Genomic DNA, 17,590 nt, shown 5'->3' on the forward strand with positions numbered 1-17,590 from the left:
AAGTATTATTCAACTTGCACAAGATGGGTGGGCATGTCAAAATATGCTTGAGTTGCTTGAACCTGTCTTGACATTAGTCATCCAAGACAAACTTGGTAGACCTTTTCATAAATTTTATCATCAATCTAGTTTTGTCAACTAACCTTGGGAGAAAACAGGAGATGGTTGTTAAACTCCCAATGAGTTGTTGAACCTCTGACATTCTTGGGACTCCTCATATCAATCACAATTTGGGATTTTTCAAGGTTCCCTTTACATGTTAACATTAATTCCAGGAACTTACCTCCATTTACTCAAACACACACTTCTCTGGTTAAAACCACCATGTCATCTACGTACACGTCATCACTTTTATCGATTAGGTGTTTGAAAATTTTATCCACAAGTATCTAGTATGTTGCACCAACGTCTTTTAAGCTAAAGGACATGACCTTGTAATAGTAGCTAGCTTCCTCCGTAATGAAGGCGATCTTCAGCTTATCACCCTCTGTAACATCCCTAATTTTGGGATAATCCGATTACGAGTGAAATTTGAAAATTTTAAATCGTAATACCATTGCGGAAATTCACTTATATAATACCGAAAAAAATGAAATAAAGGTAAACTCAATTACATTGTCGCGAACATTTATAGCACAAAACTATAAATAACACAAGTTTTTTTCCCACTCTCGCGTCTCTATCAAGCATCTGGAGCATCTGCAACATCTACTCATGTATAACCAAAATTTATATGATCATTGCAAGACACACACAATCACAAACACACACAAATATGAGTAAGCTACCCTAGCACAACCAATAACATTAAAATCTATATATAGGAAATAAACACAACTTAATTATGGATTTTGAGCTTCAGGGATTTAATGAAATCCAAAGAAAGTTTATGTGCCACGTGCTTGTGAAAGCACTCTTTTCATTTAAGTCCACGTAATGACGTCTGTATGTGTCACGTGATTATGAAATGTCACTTCGCAATGCCACCAGACAACACTTTTGACGTCGTCTACAAAATTTAGCGGTCGGAACTTTATTGATTTAATTTTACATAAATAGGAATCCAACTATACTACTTCAAAATACAGAAACCTAATTGACACGAATATGCAGAAATATGAAACTTGGAATCAATTTAACATATAATTAATTATAAAGATGATTACCGTATTAATTAAGATAATTATTATAAATTATGATATTTTATAGCAATCCTAACCAACAAAGTCAAAAAGTCAAAACCCTAAAAATTATAAATCTCCGTGCTTGCACTTCATGCATTTTTTGGCACTGGTTTTCGCTGTTTCGCGGCGTTGTTAACTTCCCTTCTCCCCACTACCTTCCACAATCTCCAAACATGGGTCGGAAACACGACGCCGTTTTGGTCGGCAAACCAGTTGCCGAAGAAGCACCCTACAGCCCCGAGCTCGATTCCGAGAAGAAGAAGAAGAAGAAGAAGAATAAGAACAAAGACATGCAGCAAGAAAGCGAAAACAGCCCCAAACGAAAGCTCGACGATCTCGACCCGCAAAACGGCACCGAATCGAAGAAGAAGAAAAAGAAGAAACACCACGACTCCAAAGAGAATGCAGAGGAAACCAACGGTGAAAGGAACAACGACAACGGCGCTAATCGCGATGAAACGGTGGCGGACGGCTCTGTAGTGGTTACTGGAAAGAATGCCGGAGATGCGAAGTACGCGGCGGTAAAAAGTTTTTCGGAATCGGGACTGCCGGAGAATGTGCTGGAGTGTTGCAAGGGTTTCGAGAAGCCTTCTCCAATTCAATCGCGGGCGTGGCCTTTCTTATTGGACCGCCGTGATTTGATTGGAATCGCTGCCACTGGATCAGGTGCATTTTTGTTTGTGTATATGTGTGTTTCGCGTGACTTGAAATTAGTTCTGATTTTGGTGCTTTTGCTTTCAGGGAAAACGTTGGCGTTCGGGATACCGGCGATTATGCATGTTTTGGGAAAGCGGAAGGGTAAAGGTTCCAGGGGACGGAACCCTCTTTGCCTCGTGCTCTCTCCTACTCGAGAGCTAGCACAACAAGTAAGAAGTTTGGATATATTGAATTTGAATTTAAACTTCATTCTTTAATCATTTCATGTCTGTTTTGTACTTCTCAGTTGCAATTTGAAATTAGAGTCCTAAATTACTTCCGTTGAAATGAGAGAATATGAATCTCTCTCAAGTTACTGAAAAGAGAGGTTTACTTGGATTTCAAATTCAAATCAAAGGGCTTTGCAGTGTGAATGATGTAGTTGCTACTTCCCTCATTATAGGAGATGTATACTCGAGCGTGAGAAACGATGGGTCACAGACAATTAATCACCTAACTGATATTGTTAAATTAAATGGCGTGTGATGTGTTAAATATCGGTGTCACGTGAACTGTTATAACTTACACACATCTGAACACTATGTCTATAACAGGAAATTGATTGATGCTATTTATTTTAGAATAATATTTTTAAGTTCTTACAGTTATGTGAATTTTACAACTCAAGCCCCCCCCCTCACCGCCCCCCCTCCCCCCCAAACCCAATGTTTCTTACTTTTCCGACGTCCAAGAGTATTGAATTGTATTACTGATTTACTTAATGATAATATCTAACAGTTTTCTTCAATTGTTTTATAGATATCAGATGTCATCTGTGATGCGGGTAGTTCTTGTGGTGTGGAATCAATCTGTTTGTATGGTGGAACCTCCAAAGGCCCTCAAATCTCCTCACTAAAATCTGGCATGGTAAGTTGTTGCTACTCAAATATCAATTGAATTTAAATGCTTGTTCATTTACATGTTGAGTATTTTTTTTGTCCTCTTTTCATTAGCATCATATGGATATTTTAATACCACTTTTTCCACCCAGGACATTGTCATTGGAACTCCTGGTCGTATTCAGGATCTAATTGAAATGGGTGTCTGTTGCCTCAAAGAAGTATCTTTTGTGGTAAGCTGTAATTTTCAAGCAGAATTCTGTTGTTAATTTTCCTCTTATTTTTTAGTGCACTTTATACTATTTAAGCAAGTTGTTATAGCCATCTTATCTTTTTGTTTACTATATTCATTGGTGGGAAGGTCAGTCTGAGTCTCTTTGTTCTACACATGATGCATTTTGAATTACCACAATTTGCTTGTCGGTTGCGGCCTTTTCTCTGGCTTTAAATATGTGAATTAGAAGTAGATGCGTGTTTATAAGCAAAATGTAGTGAAACTTTTGCGAACATTGTCATTTATTTGTTGTTCCAGGTACTTGATGAAGCAGATCGGATGCTTGACATGGGTTTTGAGCAAATAGTCCGCTCTATACTGGGTCAGACAAGTTCTGGTATGATGCATTGTTATCAGCTGTTACCCCTATAACTGGTCATTAATTTATTCCTTTTAATATCTTGTCCTACTGTTTTTTAATATTTGGCTATTGTAAAAACTGGTCTATACGACTGATTCTCCAAGAAGCTTACATAGATAGTTTGTTTGCTAAAGTTTTTCCATTTCATTTTTGTCTCAATAAAAAGAGTATACTTGTCCGCAGATCGTCAAATGGTTATGTTCAGTGCTACATGGCCTTTGGCAGTTCATCACTTGGCTCAGGAGTTCATGGATCCCAATCCTGTAAAAGTCTGTATCTTTTTCAAAAAAGATTTCAGCTATTTCCATACAAGTTTTTGGAGGAAAAAATGCTTAAACTTGTGACAGGTTGTTGTAGGTTCAGAAGACTTGGCTGCCAATCATGATGTCATGCAGATAGTTGAGGTGTGAATTTGATCAAATCTATATTACTCATACATATATATGCTTTTGGTTAATATTGATTCCTTTCACATTCATAGGTCTTGGATGATCGTGCTCGTGATAGGCGCCTGGTTGCTTTACTGGAAAAGTACCACAAATCTCAAAGGTATATTCTGCAATCTGCTTCTTACGTGTTTTGTTTTGCCACGTGTTGCTAAGATCTTGTATATTGTTTCTCAGCAATCGAGTATTGGTCTTTGTTTTGTACAAAAATGAAGCCAAACGAGTTGAAAATATGCTTCAAGAAGGGTATGTCACCTCACACTTTATAATAATTTCCTTGTGAAAATATCTGGTGGTTGCTCTAAGTGTGTGCTGATATAAATATAATAGATACTTAGGATGTGTTAAATACCATCTTCAGGGGTTGGAAGGTTGTTTCAATACATGGGGACAAAGCTCAACATGATCGCACAAAGGCACTCTCATTGTTCAAAAAGGGAAGCTGTCCTTTAATGGTAACTTGTTTTACACTGTTATTATTAGTGATAAATTTTTATATCAACATGACAACTCAAAAGTTAAATGAAATTTATGAATTGGTATCACAGCAATGTTTGACTGTTTTCTACATGATACTGTAGCTATATATGAGAATGGTTGTTTTCTTCGCATCAATTTGACTTTATATTTTACCAATATGTTTTTCTGCACTTGCTAACTCTGGAAAATGCTTTTATGCAAATTTGTCAGTACTAGTTTCTTATCCCTTTTAAAGCTTGAGTTTTATTATTTTTACACTCCTGAACTGTGGGTGAATTTAAACCCACTTATTAATTCCCGTTAGTCCTCAACGAAAAATATTCAGTTCAGTTTAGGAAAAAAAAATTTAGGTCAATCTATTTTTGAACTTTAATATTATTGTCAGGACTCCTGCTAATAATGCCTTTAGTGGGTACAGTATGAAATTTTCTGACAGAACTAGCTTTATGTCTATTGAACGGGACATGATCCCTCAAACATTGTTGCTTTATATCCAATTATTTGACATAATTCAATGATCAGGTTGCTACTGATGTGGCTGCACGGGGATTGGATATTCCAGATGTTGAAGTAGTGATAAACTATAGTTTTCCTCTGACTACAGAAGATTATGTTCATAGAATTGGGCGGACTGGACGAGCTGGTAAGAAAGGTGTTGCCCATACATTCTTCACACAGCAGAATAAGGTAGTACTAACTAACAACTCTATAATCCTCCTAGATTATAGTATTACTTTGTTGCTTTTTGAGTTTTTTCACCCTGGTATCAATTAAGAATTGAAATATTTCAGGGACTTGCTGGGGAGCTGGTGAATGTTTTGAGGGAAGCAGGGCAAGTCGTACCCGATGACCTCCTGAAATTTGGCACACATGTAAAGAAAAAGGTCCTTTTTCTTCCCCATTTTTCTCTTTGCACTTGTTCAGGTTTTTTTCTATGATAAATCTAGGATTAAAATTTGATTTTGGTTGATTGTAATTATAATTTTGCAATCTATTATAGGAGTCCAAGCTTTACGGGGCCCACTTCAAGGAAATCCCTGTTGATGCTCCAAAGTCTCAAAAGAAAACATTTGACGACTCTGACGATGAATGATTGACTTTGTGTTTATCTTTGGCTGAAGGAATATGTGAATTCAGTCATTTCTTACTCTTTATTCGAGTTATTTATTACTTTAAAAGGTAATAAAGAAAGATTAGTTATAAATAGGTTAGTGAGTCTTTTCCTGTTGTAGCTTGCACTTATGTGTGCCTGTAAGCTTTTTTTTCTCGTTACAAGATGATAATTTTAAATTCACATATTTTTAGACTTTTAATTGATTAATTAATTAATTTACTATTTTCCGTTGGTTGCATCTCCTTAAATCGGAGGTTGGTACACCGATTTATTACGCTGTTAATTTTGTATATATTATCTTTAGTTTCTTGGGTGTCTATGCACGGATCATATTTACTTAGGGTGTGTTTATTTGAAAGGAATGATTTTGAAAGAGTGATGGGATGAATTTGAGGGTAAATTTATTATTGTTATTTTTTAGTAGATTTGGAGGTAAGTAAAAATAAATTTAGAAGTAAAATGTATGAAAATTAGTATTGGATTTAATTGAAGTGATAAAAAAAATTGTTTAATTATTAAAAATTAAAGATTATCAAAATGTATATTTATTAAAATAATATAAAATAATAATTGTTAATGTTATATTTAATTATAAAAATATTTATAAATAAAAAAAATTAAAATTAATTATTAAAATTAAAAATGTAAAAATAAAGTTAAAAAGTATATTGAAGAATTACTAACCTACTAAAATAGTATTAGTGAGATAAAATACTCTAAGAAGAAAAAAACCAATGGTACACTTTTTTACCGAAGATCCTTCAACTTGGCACAAGCATATATAATACAGACCATAATCACCTGATTGGGTTTCACACCAACCTCAGCCATCTGAAAGAACAAAGAAACAACCTTCTTTGCCAAGTCTCTTCTAGCATAACCATTTATCAAACTAGTTCAAGACTCCACGTTTCTTTCAAGCATTTTTTCAAACACTTTTGCCCCTAATTCAACCTTCCCGCACTCAGCATAAAAATGTATCAAAGAGTTGTTGACAAAAGTATCTCCGTCCAAACCCATTTTAACAGCCGCCCCATGAACTTGAACACCCTCTGAAAGCGTCATAGTCTTAGAGCACGCACTCAGCAAAAAACGGGAAAGTGTAGTTGTTAGGCACCATGCCCATCACCACCATATGAGAGGAGTATGAGAGGGGAATTGAATACAGCTTTGGGAAATCGAATACAATCATTCACTGCACTTTTTCTCTGCAGTGTAATCGAAAACGAGAAGATGGAACCGATTACATGCATAACTTCATTTCTTCAAGTGGAACTGAATACGAATAGGTGGAAACTAAATATAGTCATTTTTGCATTTCTTCTCTCCATTGAAACCGAATACTCTAAGATGAAACCGAATAACTCCTTCTTCAACTTCTGATTTTCATGGTCTTAATAGCTCTTCATGGAATCGATTATAAAATTATTGGATTCAAATACTGTAATTTAAACGTGGTGTTTCCTTAAACTATAAAGGAAAAAACGAGATTTTAATGTAAATCACCCCAATCTATATCTTAGAGAATGACCTCAAAAATCAGAAACTCCAAATCCACTCAAATAATTCTTTCAAAATCAAATCAAACGAACATAATGCGTCACTCTCATTTTTCTCATCAACCGTACAATCAACTAAAGTGAACATAAAGTATAAGTTTTTAACCATTTCACCCAAGGTTGCCTTTCATAAGCGGTTAAACAACAGCTTATTTTTATAACTGGACTGGAGCTCATTAAACAAGATTTACAGATTTGTATTACATTGCATGAAAATTTGTACGAAATAAAACTCACTACAAATTCTAAATTCTAAAATTAAATAAAATAAGGATGAAACTAATAATAATTAACTGGCAATGTTGCATGAAGAAGATTTATATGAATTAATACGGGAAATGAGAAAAAGTTTAATAAATTACTTTATGAAAAGTTGTGGTATATAAGTTAATTTTAAGTTAATGTGAAAAGATTGATTGAATTAACTTCCTACTTTGCCCTCTCTACAAAAACTCTCTTTAAGAAATTGACCGTCATTTATGTCAGAAGTTTCCCACCTCGTCCGTGTCAACATTCGATTTTACTAGCTTTCATTGGGTACGAAGAAAACACCAAAAAATTGAATGCAGGTAACCAATTACCCACGCAATATAGGAGTTTGGCAGTGCATATGAAGAACCTATTCATTGAGAAGGTGCAGAGAAACTCACGATTTTTGGAAAATATACGTTCTTCCTTTATGCAACAAAGGCAGAAATATTCAATGTCTGTTCTTGAATATTTTTAATTATTTAAATATTTAACAATTGTTACATTTAAATATAATATATACATTTTTATTTTTATAACTACATATTTTTAAGTAAAAAAAACGTTATTCCTTTATTACGGGTTTGTAAGCAATTTATTTTAGTTAATGCTCTTTATAACACTTCAATGGGTGGTGGTCAAAAGATGCATTCTCTTATGTTCCAATTAGGAGAAATAGCCGCCTATAGATGGGGACAAATTATTCTTGTTACTACTATAATCGCTACTTTTTCTTAGTTTGAATAATATGCAGTTTTGATTATTCTAAGTTTTTTTCTCTTAACTTGATTGAATCTCTACATTTCTAAAATTAGGCAAATTTGTTCATACTAATCATTCTTAACCAATATATCGTAGTTCTCTTCATAGTATTTAAGAAAATTTAACTTAATCACTAAAATATTTTTTGGTTAATGATAAAGCTATAAATTAAAATATGAAGTGGTGCATCATATACATCATTATGAAGCTAAAAATGACCATATTAGATAACAAATATTTTTCTACTACAATAAAATTTTTAAATAATGACTAATTTTAGTAATAAAAAATATATTCAAAGACTAATTTTCTAATTAAAAATCATTTTTTTATAATTAAAACTTTAATAACTAATGTATGTGATAATTTAGATATACATTCATAATAAAAACTATTTTAATTATCGATTTAAAAATTATAATTTTTTATTTATAATAGAAATTATTTTAGTTATTAATAACTTTTAGTTTATAAATTGGTAACTAAATTAGTTACTACATTATAATCAGTTAATTTTAATCATTAAAAAAAACAATTTCAAGTAGTAGTGGCAATAGAGTTTCTTTAACTTGTAAAAGAGTGGTTCATTTTGGTGTACCTTATACGCTACCTTCAACTTGTTTTATCTCTATCGCCTTAGTGCACATTTCTTATAATGATAACTTTCTCTTGGTTGTCTTATAGGAGACTATGCCTTAATCCTTACTGTTTAAGAAAAAAAATAGTAAACTAAGCAATAGGACTATGGACTAACCTTAAGAGCTTGTACATGATAAAGTTAGTGAACCATTTGTGTCTGAAGCAGTGGTGTACTCATATAAGATGAGTGATGAAAAGACAATTAATGAATAACGGGATGAATTCAACAAGTTGATCATTGATTTGTGAAACTGTAATATCTGAGTTTAGTAAATTCTTCCATCAACATAAATTGAAATTCATTAACTCTTGAATTGAACAACGTCAATTTCCTTCTGCCGTATAGTTGTGCAGGTTTCACTCTTTTTATTCTCTATTTGTAGTAGATTTGTTTTGAGATAATTCCTTACAAATATGTTTCTAAAAATCTTGATACAACCCATACTTTTCCTTTAATTTTATTCGAAGGCGATGTCTCTTTTAATTTAATCTAAACTTTCATGTACAGTTATCGAAGGAAGATTTATTTAACCAAATAAATAATTACTTTCTATTTTTAATTTTAAAGGAGTCAAATTTGCTCATTGCTCTACTTCTTTCACATTAACACCGTACAACTCTAGTAGAGTTGATATTCACGCAAGATTTTGACTCAAAACAACGGGCGCAATACGCGTAATACTTAAACTATTCTCCAGAATTCTTCAACTGATGCGAATATTTTGATTTATTAATCTCGCAAAAAGTTTGCTAGTGTTTTTCTTTTGTTTAGTTTTCGTAAAATACAATATAACATCTTTTTCATCGAAGACATCGTATTACGCAGTAGTTTTGTGACGCGGAAACATAAGACGTTCAATCAAATAATAGCAGTTGACCATTTCCTTGGTGGCTCTAGTAACAGCACATTTTCTTTCACATATTCGGAGTGTTATTGAGACACGTAACCTTGAAAATGGCCATATAAGCACAACAACAAAGCCAGAAAGGAATTCATAAATCCCAAGATCAAATCCTACAAACTGTTTCTATTCTTATACACAAAAAATCGACCCAGAAATCTCATGATAAAGTTCTGCAACAACTCTTGGAATTAGAAAAAAATGGCAGATAGTTCAGTATCGTTTTTACTGGACAAGCTGAATGCTTTACTTCAAGAAGAAGTGAATCTGCAGAGAGGGGTTCGGGAAGATGTTCAGTACATCAAATATGAGCTTGAACGTCACAAAGCCATCTTAAGGGTGGCTGATGCTATGGAGGACAGAGACCCTGAACTCAAAGCATGGGTCAAAGGAGTGAGATGTGTTGCTCATGACATGGAAGATGCCATAGACGAATTCAACCTTCGCCTTGTTGATCAACATGGACAAGGCAACGGTTCTTCTCTTCATAGGTTTACTTTCGGCCTTAAGACCATGAAAGCTCGGCGTAGAATTGCTTTAGATATGCAAAGTATCAAATCCAAAGTGAACGTTATATCCCAGGGACGACCAGAGTTACCTGGGATAGGCTCCAGGTCAAGTCAACGGCTTTCTTCAAGCCTTGATAGCCAAGGAGATGCGCTTCTGCTTGAAGAAGCTGATCTGGTGGGTATTGACAAACCCAAAAGACAGCTTTGTGATTTTCTTTTCAATGAAGAACCAGGGAGGGCTGTGATTCCAATCTATGGAATGGGAGGGTTGGGAAAAACCACCTTGGCAAAACAGGTCTATGATGATCCAAAAGTGAAGAAGCGTTTTAGGATTCATGCTTGGATTAACGTTTCTCAGTCTTTTAAGCTACAAGAGCTCCTTAAAGACCTGGTTCAACAGCTGCATAATGTCATTGGAAAACCAGCTCCGGAAGCAGTTGGGCAAATGAAAAGTGAGGAGCTCAAAGAGTTGATCAAGAACTTGCTTCAAAGTAGCAGGTACCTCATTGTGCTGGATGATGTGTGGCATGTTAAGGTATGGGATTCTGTCAAACTTGCTTTGCCTAGTAGCAGCCGTGGAAGTAGAGTGATGATTACTACACGCAAAAAAGATATAGCTTTGTATTCTTGTGCTGAACTGGGTAAGGATTTTGACCATGAATTCTTACCTGAGGAAGAAGCTTGGTATCTTTTCTGTAAGAAAACATTTCAGGGTAACTCATGTCCTCCTCATCTGGAGGAGGTTTGCAGAAAGATCTTAAAAATGTGTGGTGGGTTGCCACTAGCAATTGTGGCAATTGGTGGTGCTTTGGCTACCAGACAGAGGGCAAACATTGAAGAGTGGCAGATGGTTTGCAGAAGTTTTGGGTCTGAAATTGAAGGCAATGACAAACTGGAGGATATGAAGAAAGTGCTTTCCCTCAGTTTCAATGAGTTGCCTTACTATCTTAAATCCTGTTTGTTGTACCTAAGCATCTTCCCTGAGTTTCATGCTATTGAGCACATGAGACTGATTCGCTTGTGGATTGCTGAAGGTTTTGTGAATGGTGAAGATGGAAAGACAAGGGAGGAAGTTGCTGACAGTTATCTCAAGGAGCTCTTGGACAGAAGTCTGCTGCAAGTTGTTGCAAAAACCAGTGATGGCAGAATGAAGACTTGTCGAATGCATGATCTTCTAAGGGAGATTGTGAATTTGAAGGCAAAAGATCAAAACTTTGCGACAATAGCCAAAGATCAAGACATAATCTGGCCAGACAAAGTTCGACGCCTATCAATCATAAATACATTGGATAATGTGCGACAAAATAGAGCTTCATTCCAACTACGCTCTCTACTAATGTTTGACTTATCAGATCCACTGGAGCATTTTTCTATACGTGGATTATGTTCCACTGGTTATAAGTTAATCAGGGTGTTAGATTTGCAGGATGCACCATTGGAGGTTTTCCCTGCTGAAATTGTCAACCTTTACCTTCTCAAGTATCTGAGTCTGAAGAATACAAAGGTGAAAAGCATTCCAGGTACCATTAAGAAGCTGCAGCAGCTAGAGACACTGGATCTTAAACAATCCCTGGTCACTGTACTACCAGTTGAAATTGTGGAGCTGCAACAATTACGGCATCTTTTGGTGTATCGCTATGAGATTGAATCTTATGCTTATTTCCATTCAAGGCACGGCTTCAAGGTGGCTGCCCCTATAGGACTCATGAGATCTTTGCAAAAGCTATGTTTTATAGAGGCAGACCAGGCTTTGATGGTTGAGCTAGGAAAACTCACTCAACTCAGAAGGCTTGGCATCAGAAAGATGAAGCAACAGGATGGTGCTGCTTTAAGTTTATCCATTGAGAAGATGATCAATCTCCGCTCACTGTCCATCACAGCAATTGAAAAACATGAGATAATTGATATTCACAACATTTTCAGGCCTCCTCCTTATCTCCACCAGTTATACTTGAGTGGCCGTTTAGACATTTTCCCCCACTGGATAAGTTCTATGAAGAATTTGGTCAGAGTGTTTCTTAAATGGAGCAGGCTAACAGAGGATCCTCTGGTACACCTTCAAGATTTGCCAAATCTAAGACATTTGGAATTTCTTCAAGTTTATGTAGGTGAGACATTGAATTTCAAGGATAAAGGGTTTCCTAGTCTGAAGGTTTTAGGCCTTGATGATTTAGATGAACTCAAATCTATGACTGTGGAGGAGGGAGCAATGCCTGGTCTTAAAAAGCTCATCATCCAACGCTGTGGTTCACTGAAGCAGCTACCCTTTGGCATTGAACATCTAACAAAACTAAAATCAATTGAGTTTTTTGACATGCCTGAAGAATTGATCACAAGACTGCATCCAAAAGGAGGTCAAGATTATTTGAGAGCTAAAAATGTTCCAGCAGTTTATTCCTCATATTGGAGGGATGGAGGTTGGGATGTGTACTCATTGGAGACTCTAGAGGAGCGAGAGACTGATTTCAATCGCAGTACTGCAGTGAGAAGTCTTGAAAATTGTCCTCTCTGGAAGGTTTAACTCTCATTTTTTCTATTCTAACATGCATATGTGAGTGATGACAAGTTTTTGTTTCGCATCTGCTTGCATATGCTAATGAAATCAGTCTTTCATTTCTGCAGTCATTTCACTGCAAATTCTTAAACTTTCTACCAAATAATTCAGGGAGCATTATCTGTTTCTTGAACATGTATTCTGAGGTTAATGAATAAAATAAAGTGTTCAACTTTTAGCTTTTGAATGTTTCACTGTGATCTTCCATTTCTGAACATGGAAATAAGAACCTGACATTCTAAACAAAATATGATAACAAAGATCAGCAGTACAAAGCAATCTCCATTAATCTATGTTCGGACTCTAAATCTCGTATTAAAAAAGTTGACCACCATGTACCGTATAAAAAAATTCCGTAAATTTATTATTTTATAATTTTTGGATACGATCTTTAAAATAAATTAAGTATATTGTCTTATTTCAATTAATCCCTCTTAAAAGATCCATTAATCCCTCTTAAAAGACTAATTTACTTTTTATTTTAAATTAAACTAAATTTATTATATCATAAAATACAATATAGTACAATTTCTGTCTAACAATAACTATATAATCTCTCAACTAAAAATTAACCTTTTAATTGTCATTTCTTTTATGCTACTTTTATTTATATTTTTAAACTGATTATCAGTAATTTTGTATTACTGTATATATCATAAACTTTAATTATAATAATATAATTTATTTATTTTAAAAAATTCATAACTATATAAAATACACGTTTATAATTTATACTGAAAATTACAAATGGCAGTTAGTTAATTATTTTTATTAATTCAATTATTCCATTTTATTTTGATTTAAAGAGTTCCCAAGAAAAAAACGAATAACAATAACCATAACCTAATATAAGAGGATAAAAGAAGAAGTAAGAGAATCGGGATAAGGAGAATTGAAATTTCAGAGATGGCGAAGAAGGGGAAGAAGCAACTGATGTCATCGGCGCCGTGGCGAGGCGAGGAGAGCGAAGTGATTGAAGAGGGAAAGCTGAAAGTGACGAGGCAGGGTGATGGCACCGCAACCATGCACGTTCCGGCTTCCAAGTCCAACCATCTTCACCAGGATGAAGATTCCATCGAAATTGATCCCGAATTACGCTACAGTTTCCAGCGCAATTTCCAGGTTCTTGTTTTTTTCTTAACAGAACTCTTCTATCTATGTAAAAGGAATTTCATTTCAAAATTAGGTATAGGTCTGTTTGGATAAATTTATGCACAAACACTCATTCCAGTAGAAACTAAGTAAGAAAACTAAACAAAATTGTTGAATAAGTTAAGATTAGTTTCTATGACTGTGAACAAACTTTTACATAGAAACTAGTTAGTAGTGTTTTCAATGCGTGGAAGCTCTTTGCATTTTTTTTTTTAAATTGTGTATTATTATTTGTTTTATTTTATTTTTCTTTTGGAGAAGTTTGTCTTGCAAGAGAGTCTCTGTATGTTAGTTAAAAATTGATGTTATGAGAAATTGATAGGATAGAGATTGAGAAATTAATATGTAGCTAATTTTAAATAAAAAGCCCAGGATAGTTCGTTATCTTGGGACTTTCCCCTAGGCCCTGCAAGTGACATAGATTTTAGTGCGAAATTTTTTGTAAGATGTGGATCGTTGCTTTCTTAATGTACTGTTCAGAGTCTGAATTTCGTCTGCGGAATTCACTGTTAAGTAACATAGAATCATGTTCTTTGCTCATGGTCGCTCATAAAGTCGGGCGAGTTTGAGTACAGAACCATGTTGAGTTAACTTGGAAGAAAATTGGTTTCTGATAAGCTCAGGGTGAACTCGGATGTACTCACGAGTTTGGTGCTACCAGGCAGTTATTATTTTGATTACTTTATTACGGGATTATTATGTCGAACTATTATGCTAGTTAGAGGTATTTTAATATTTTTTATAGAATAAATTCATAGACAGTTTAAGAAAACTTGAGTTTGACTACCTTTAATGACCTTTAACTGATATCGTTAAAAATTGCGGCATATCCAGGTTGGCTTCCTTCCTAGTAATTAACCTTTTGCTATTACACTCTTATGCACCATACGAGCATATCACATGCTAGTGCCTACCCATTTGTGAAGGACGGACACACCTCGTTAATGGTCTTACATATATCCAACATCGATACATGTATGACATGTAAAATGTCGAATTTAAAGGACATTTGGCATCCATTTGTGTCCGATGTTTATGTTAGTGCTTCATAGCTACCCTTTTCTCTCTTTCCATATATTATCATATTTATATTATTATTAGTATTACGGTAATATTATTACCCATTCTATATAAAGACTTCAAGCATGTTTGGAAACCGATGTCAAAGAATGAAATGCAGAAGTAGCATTTTGTAATGAAGGTTTGTTTAGCTGGATGGAACTAATAACTAAACAAACACTACTATCATTTCCTTCTTGTTTGTGGAATTTATTTAGCATTGATGTTCTCCAAATTTTGGACTGATGCGTTTTTTTTTTTTTTCTTTTTGTACAACGCAGTTTCTTCAACGGGTTTTTAGCATTGACACTGTTGTGAAACCTCTTCCTCCTGTCATGGCATACAATGTCTCTCGCAACTTGGGCTTCTTCACTCGCATTTTCACCCAATTTTTTGGTATGTTTTATTTGCAGCTCCTTTTTCCACAGCTGAGAATATATGGAACGAAACTGTGCCAATTATTATAAGTATCACTGTTAATCTCTTTTTAGAACAAACAAAGAATACCAAATATATATCCTTGGATGTCTTACCCCCTCTTTTAACTCTAGATCTGAAATTTTTACGTTTCCCCAATTTTTCGTATGGTGATTATGAAGCTATGCTCTAGGCTTTGTTTGAATATCTGATGCCAAGTGGAATGAAATGGAATTGGGTAGAATAGAATGAAATGAAATTATCTTTCTACCGTTAATTTTGAAAAAAATCAAAGTAATGTAATTAAGAGCATTCTACTGCATATTCTTCCCTTATACCACTTTCCATCAATTAAAAAATGAGAACTGTTAGCATGTTAGCAATTATCTCAATACATCTATGCTTCTCGTTTATTGGTTATATTTTGATATTGGAAATTACAAAATTATGAGTGATACAAACTTTTTGTGATTTTCAGTAAATTTCAATGATAAAATAGAGTGTGTTCAAAATAGTGTCTTAGAATGTATCTTCCTGGTGTTTTTCTTGAAACATAGTTTTATTTCAAATATTTTCTCTTGCATTTTATGCGAAGCCTTCAAGTTGTCCGTTACTCGTTGCTAACTTTTACTACTACATACATGCACAGTAATCTCAAACCTTTTTTTTCCTTTCTCTTTCATCATATATTATCTACTGTCTAAATTGATTATATTAGTTTTTCTATGTTTTATATGGTATTTGAGTGATCATATTAATTTGTATGATCTATAATGGGAAAAAGTTAGTGGTGTTATTTCTGCATCTTTATTGAATTAGCTATTATGTTTATTTTGGAAAACTGGTATTTGTTAATCTTTAATGTTTCTTTGCGTTTATTTTACAGATCCTGAAGGTATTGCAAATGCCCAGAAATCCTTGGGCATAGGACAGGAGGATAAAGTTCGCAAAGTTCGTTGAAGATAATGGGGGAAGAGACAGAATGGGATTCGAAAAACTTGTCATCTATGATTAACCTTTTTCTGATTGATCACTTGTGGTATTGTTTAATTCGTAATTCAGTTATATAGATATATTACAAATTGAGCAGCACGACAATTCGATCATTTCATTATCCTGAAAAAAAAGCAAGATCTTAGAGCATGTTGATAGTAACTCTTATCTAATCGCAATCTAGTTGTTAGTCAACAATGAAATTCTCTATCGGACGAGCAAGATGGAATATTATTTTCAGTTAAAAAGATGGGGAAATTAATCGTTAATTATCATCGTTTTCCAGTCTCGAAAGAAAGGATTTTTATCCTCTGCAGTTATAAGTGGAGCTCATCCAGTTTATTTTCTTAGATAATAAATTAGGTTATATTATTAGTTTTGACAGTGTGATATACACACACAAACTAACCCATGTTTTTTAGATTGATTCTGTATAGTTAATGCAAAATCTAAATATAATTGATACTCAAACAAAGGGAAATGTTAAAAGAATAAGTTATAATTTATGAAAATTACAACATCAACTGTAATTCGATGGAATTATCAAAAAACGTTATTTTGGATTATAACAAAGGAAGTTATATTTGATCACTTCTCCTAAAAGAGTAAAGCAAAAACTCCATGGATTGATACAACAGTTACTCATTTTGTGCTCACTGAAGATAACTAAGGTGTGATCTATAAGGTTGAGGGAAAATAGTTCTCCTAATAACCAATAATAACAATAATAGCTCCTGATTAATAAACGAACCAGCTCTTCAAAAGACTAAAATAGACAAAAACCTGCTTGTGTAGTGTTGAACTAGTTTGGTTGATTTTTCAGTAACTCAACCCTTTGCTTTGAAAATAAGACCCATTTTTTATATGGATAATGTTCAAAAATTGCTTCAATGACATTGCGTGTAAAGTACTCAAAGACTGTACAAACTCTTAGTCCTTCTGTAAATTACATCAACAATGACACTTTCAATGATACACTTCTCTAACACAGTTTCCACAGTACACTCAAGGTATTAAAAAATATACATAACTAGCACTATTCTGTTTGGATGGAAAAAATACACTCTTTTTCCGATACCAAAACATTTTCTAATCCACTAAATAGATTTTGAATAAAAGCCTTATATATGTGGTTCATATATTGTATTTGACTTTGCTTCTAAAAACCATTTCGCCTTCATAATATGATACGTGTCTTCTAGACTTTATTATTTTTCTATTTAGGCTACATTAAAAATGTGACTGCACATTGAATTCACTGAACATGTTCCAATATTCTTATTGTAGTCAAACGTAGAACCAATTATGTGGACAACATGACACCATTGCAGTGCCCACTGTTTTAAGGCATAGGAAAAGCCGAAAGTGCCAATTTATATACAATTTCTGTGTAAATCACCT

General features: G+C 34.1%; 3 protein-coding genes across 3 annotated transcripts; all 3 read left to right on the forward strand.

Annotated features, from left to right (window-relative positions):
* Positions 1-1,258: 1,258 nt before the first annotated feature.
* LOC108323275 (DEAD-box ATP-dependent RNA helicase 5) lies at positions 1,259-5,619 on the forward strand. The gene is made up of 13 exons (XM_017555687.2): positions 1,259-1,850; positions 1,926-2,050; positions 2,640-2,747; positions 2,872-2,952; positions 3,252-3,330; positions 3,538-3,623; positions 3,702-3,758; positions 3,836-3,903; positions 3,978-4,046; positions 4,162-4,255; positions 4,803-4,967; positions 5,072-5,164; positions 5,281-5,619. Exons 1-13 carry the CDS (start codon positions 1,358-1,360, stop codon positions 5,371-5,373), a joined length of 1,611 nt encoding a protein of 536 aa, XP_017411176.1. The 5' UTR covers positions 1,259-1,357; the 3' UTR covers positions 5,374-5,619.
* Positions 5,620-9,495: 3,876 nt separating this feature from the next.
* Positions 9,496-12,746, forward strand: LOC108323276 (disease resistance protein RPM1). Its single transcript, XM_017555688.2, has one exon. It carries the CDS (start codon positions 9,707-9,709, stop codon positions 12,533-12,535), a length of 2,829 nt encoding a protein of 942 aa, XP_017411177.1. The 5' UTR covers positions 9,496-9,706; the 3' UTR covers positions 12,536-12,746.
* Positions 12,747-13,415: 669 nt separating this feature from the next.
* On the forward strand, positions 13,416-16,339 carry LOC108323278 (uncharacterized). The gene is made up of 3 exons (XM_017555689.2): positions 13,416-13,690; positions 15,061-15,175; positions 16,083-16,339. Exons 1-3 carry the CDS (start codon positions 13,475-13,477, stop codon positions 16,154-16,156), a joined length of 405 nt encoding a protein of 134 aa, XP_017411178.1. The 5' UTR covers positions 13,416-13,474; the 3' UTR covers positions 16,157-16,339.
* The last annotated feature ends 1,251 nt before the right edge of the window (positions 16,340-17,590 follow it).

Source organism: Vigna angularis, chromosome 10 (genome assembly GCF_016808095.1).
Source record: "Vigna angularis cultivar LongXiaoDou No.4 chromosome 10, ASM1680809v1, whole genome shotgun sequence".
NCBI lineage: Eukaryota > Viridiplantae > Streptophyta > Magnoliopsida > Fabales > Fabaceae > Vigna > Vigna angularis.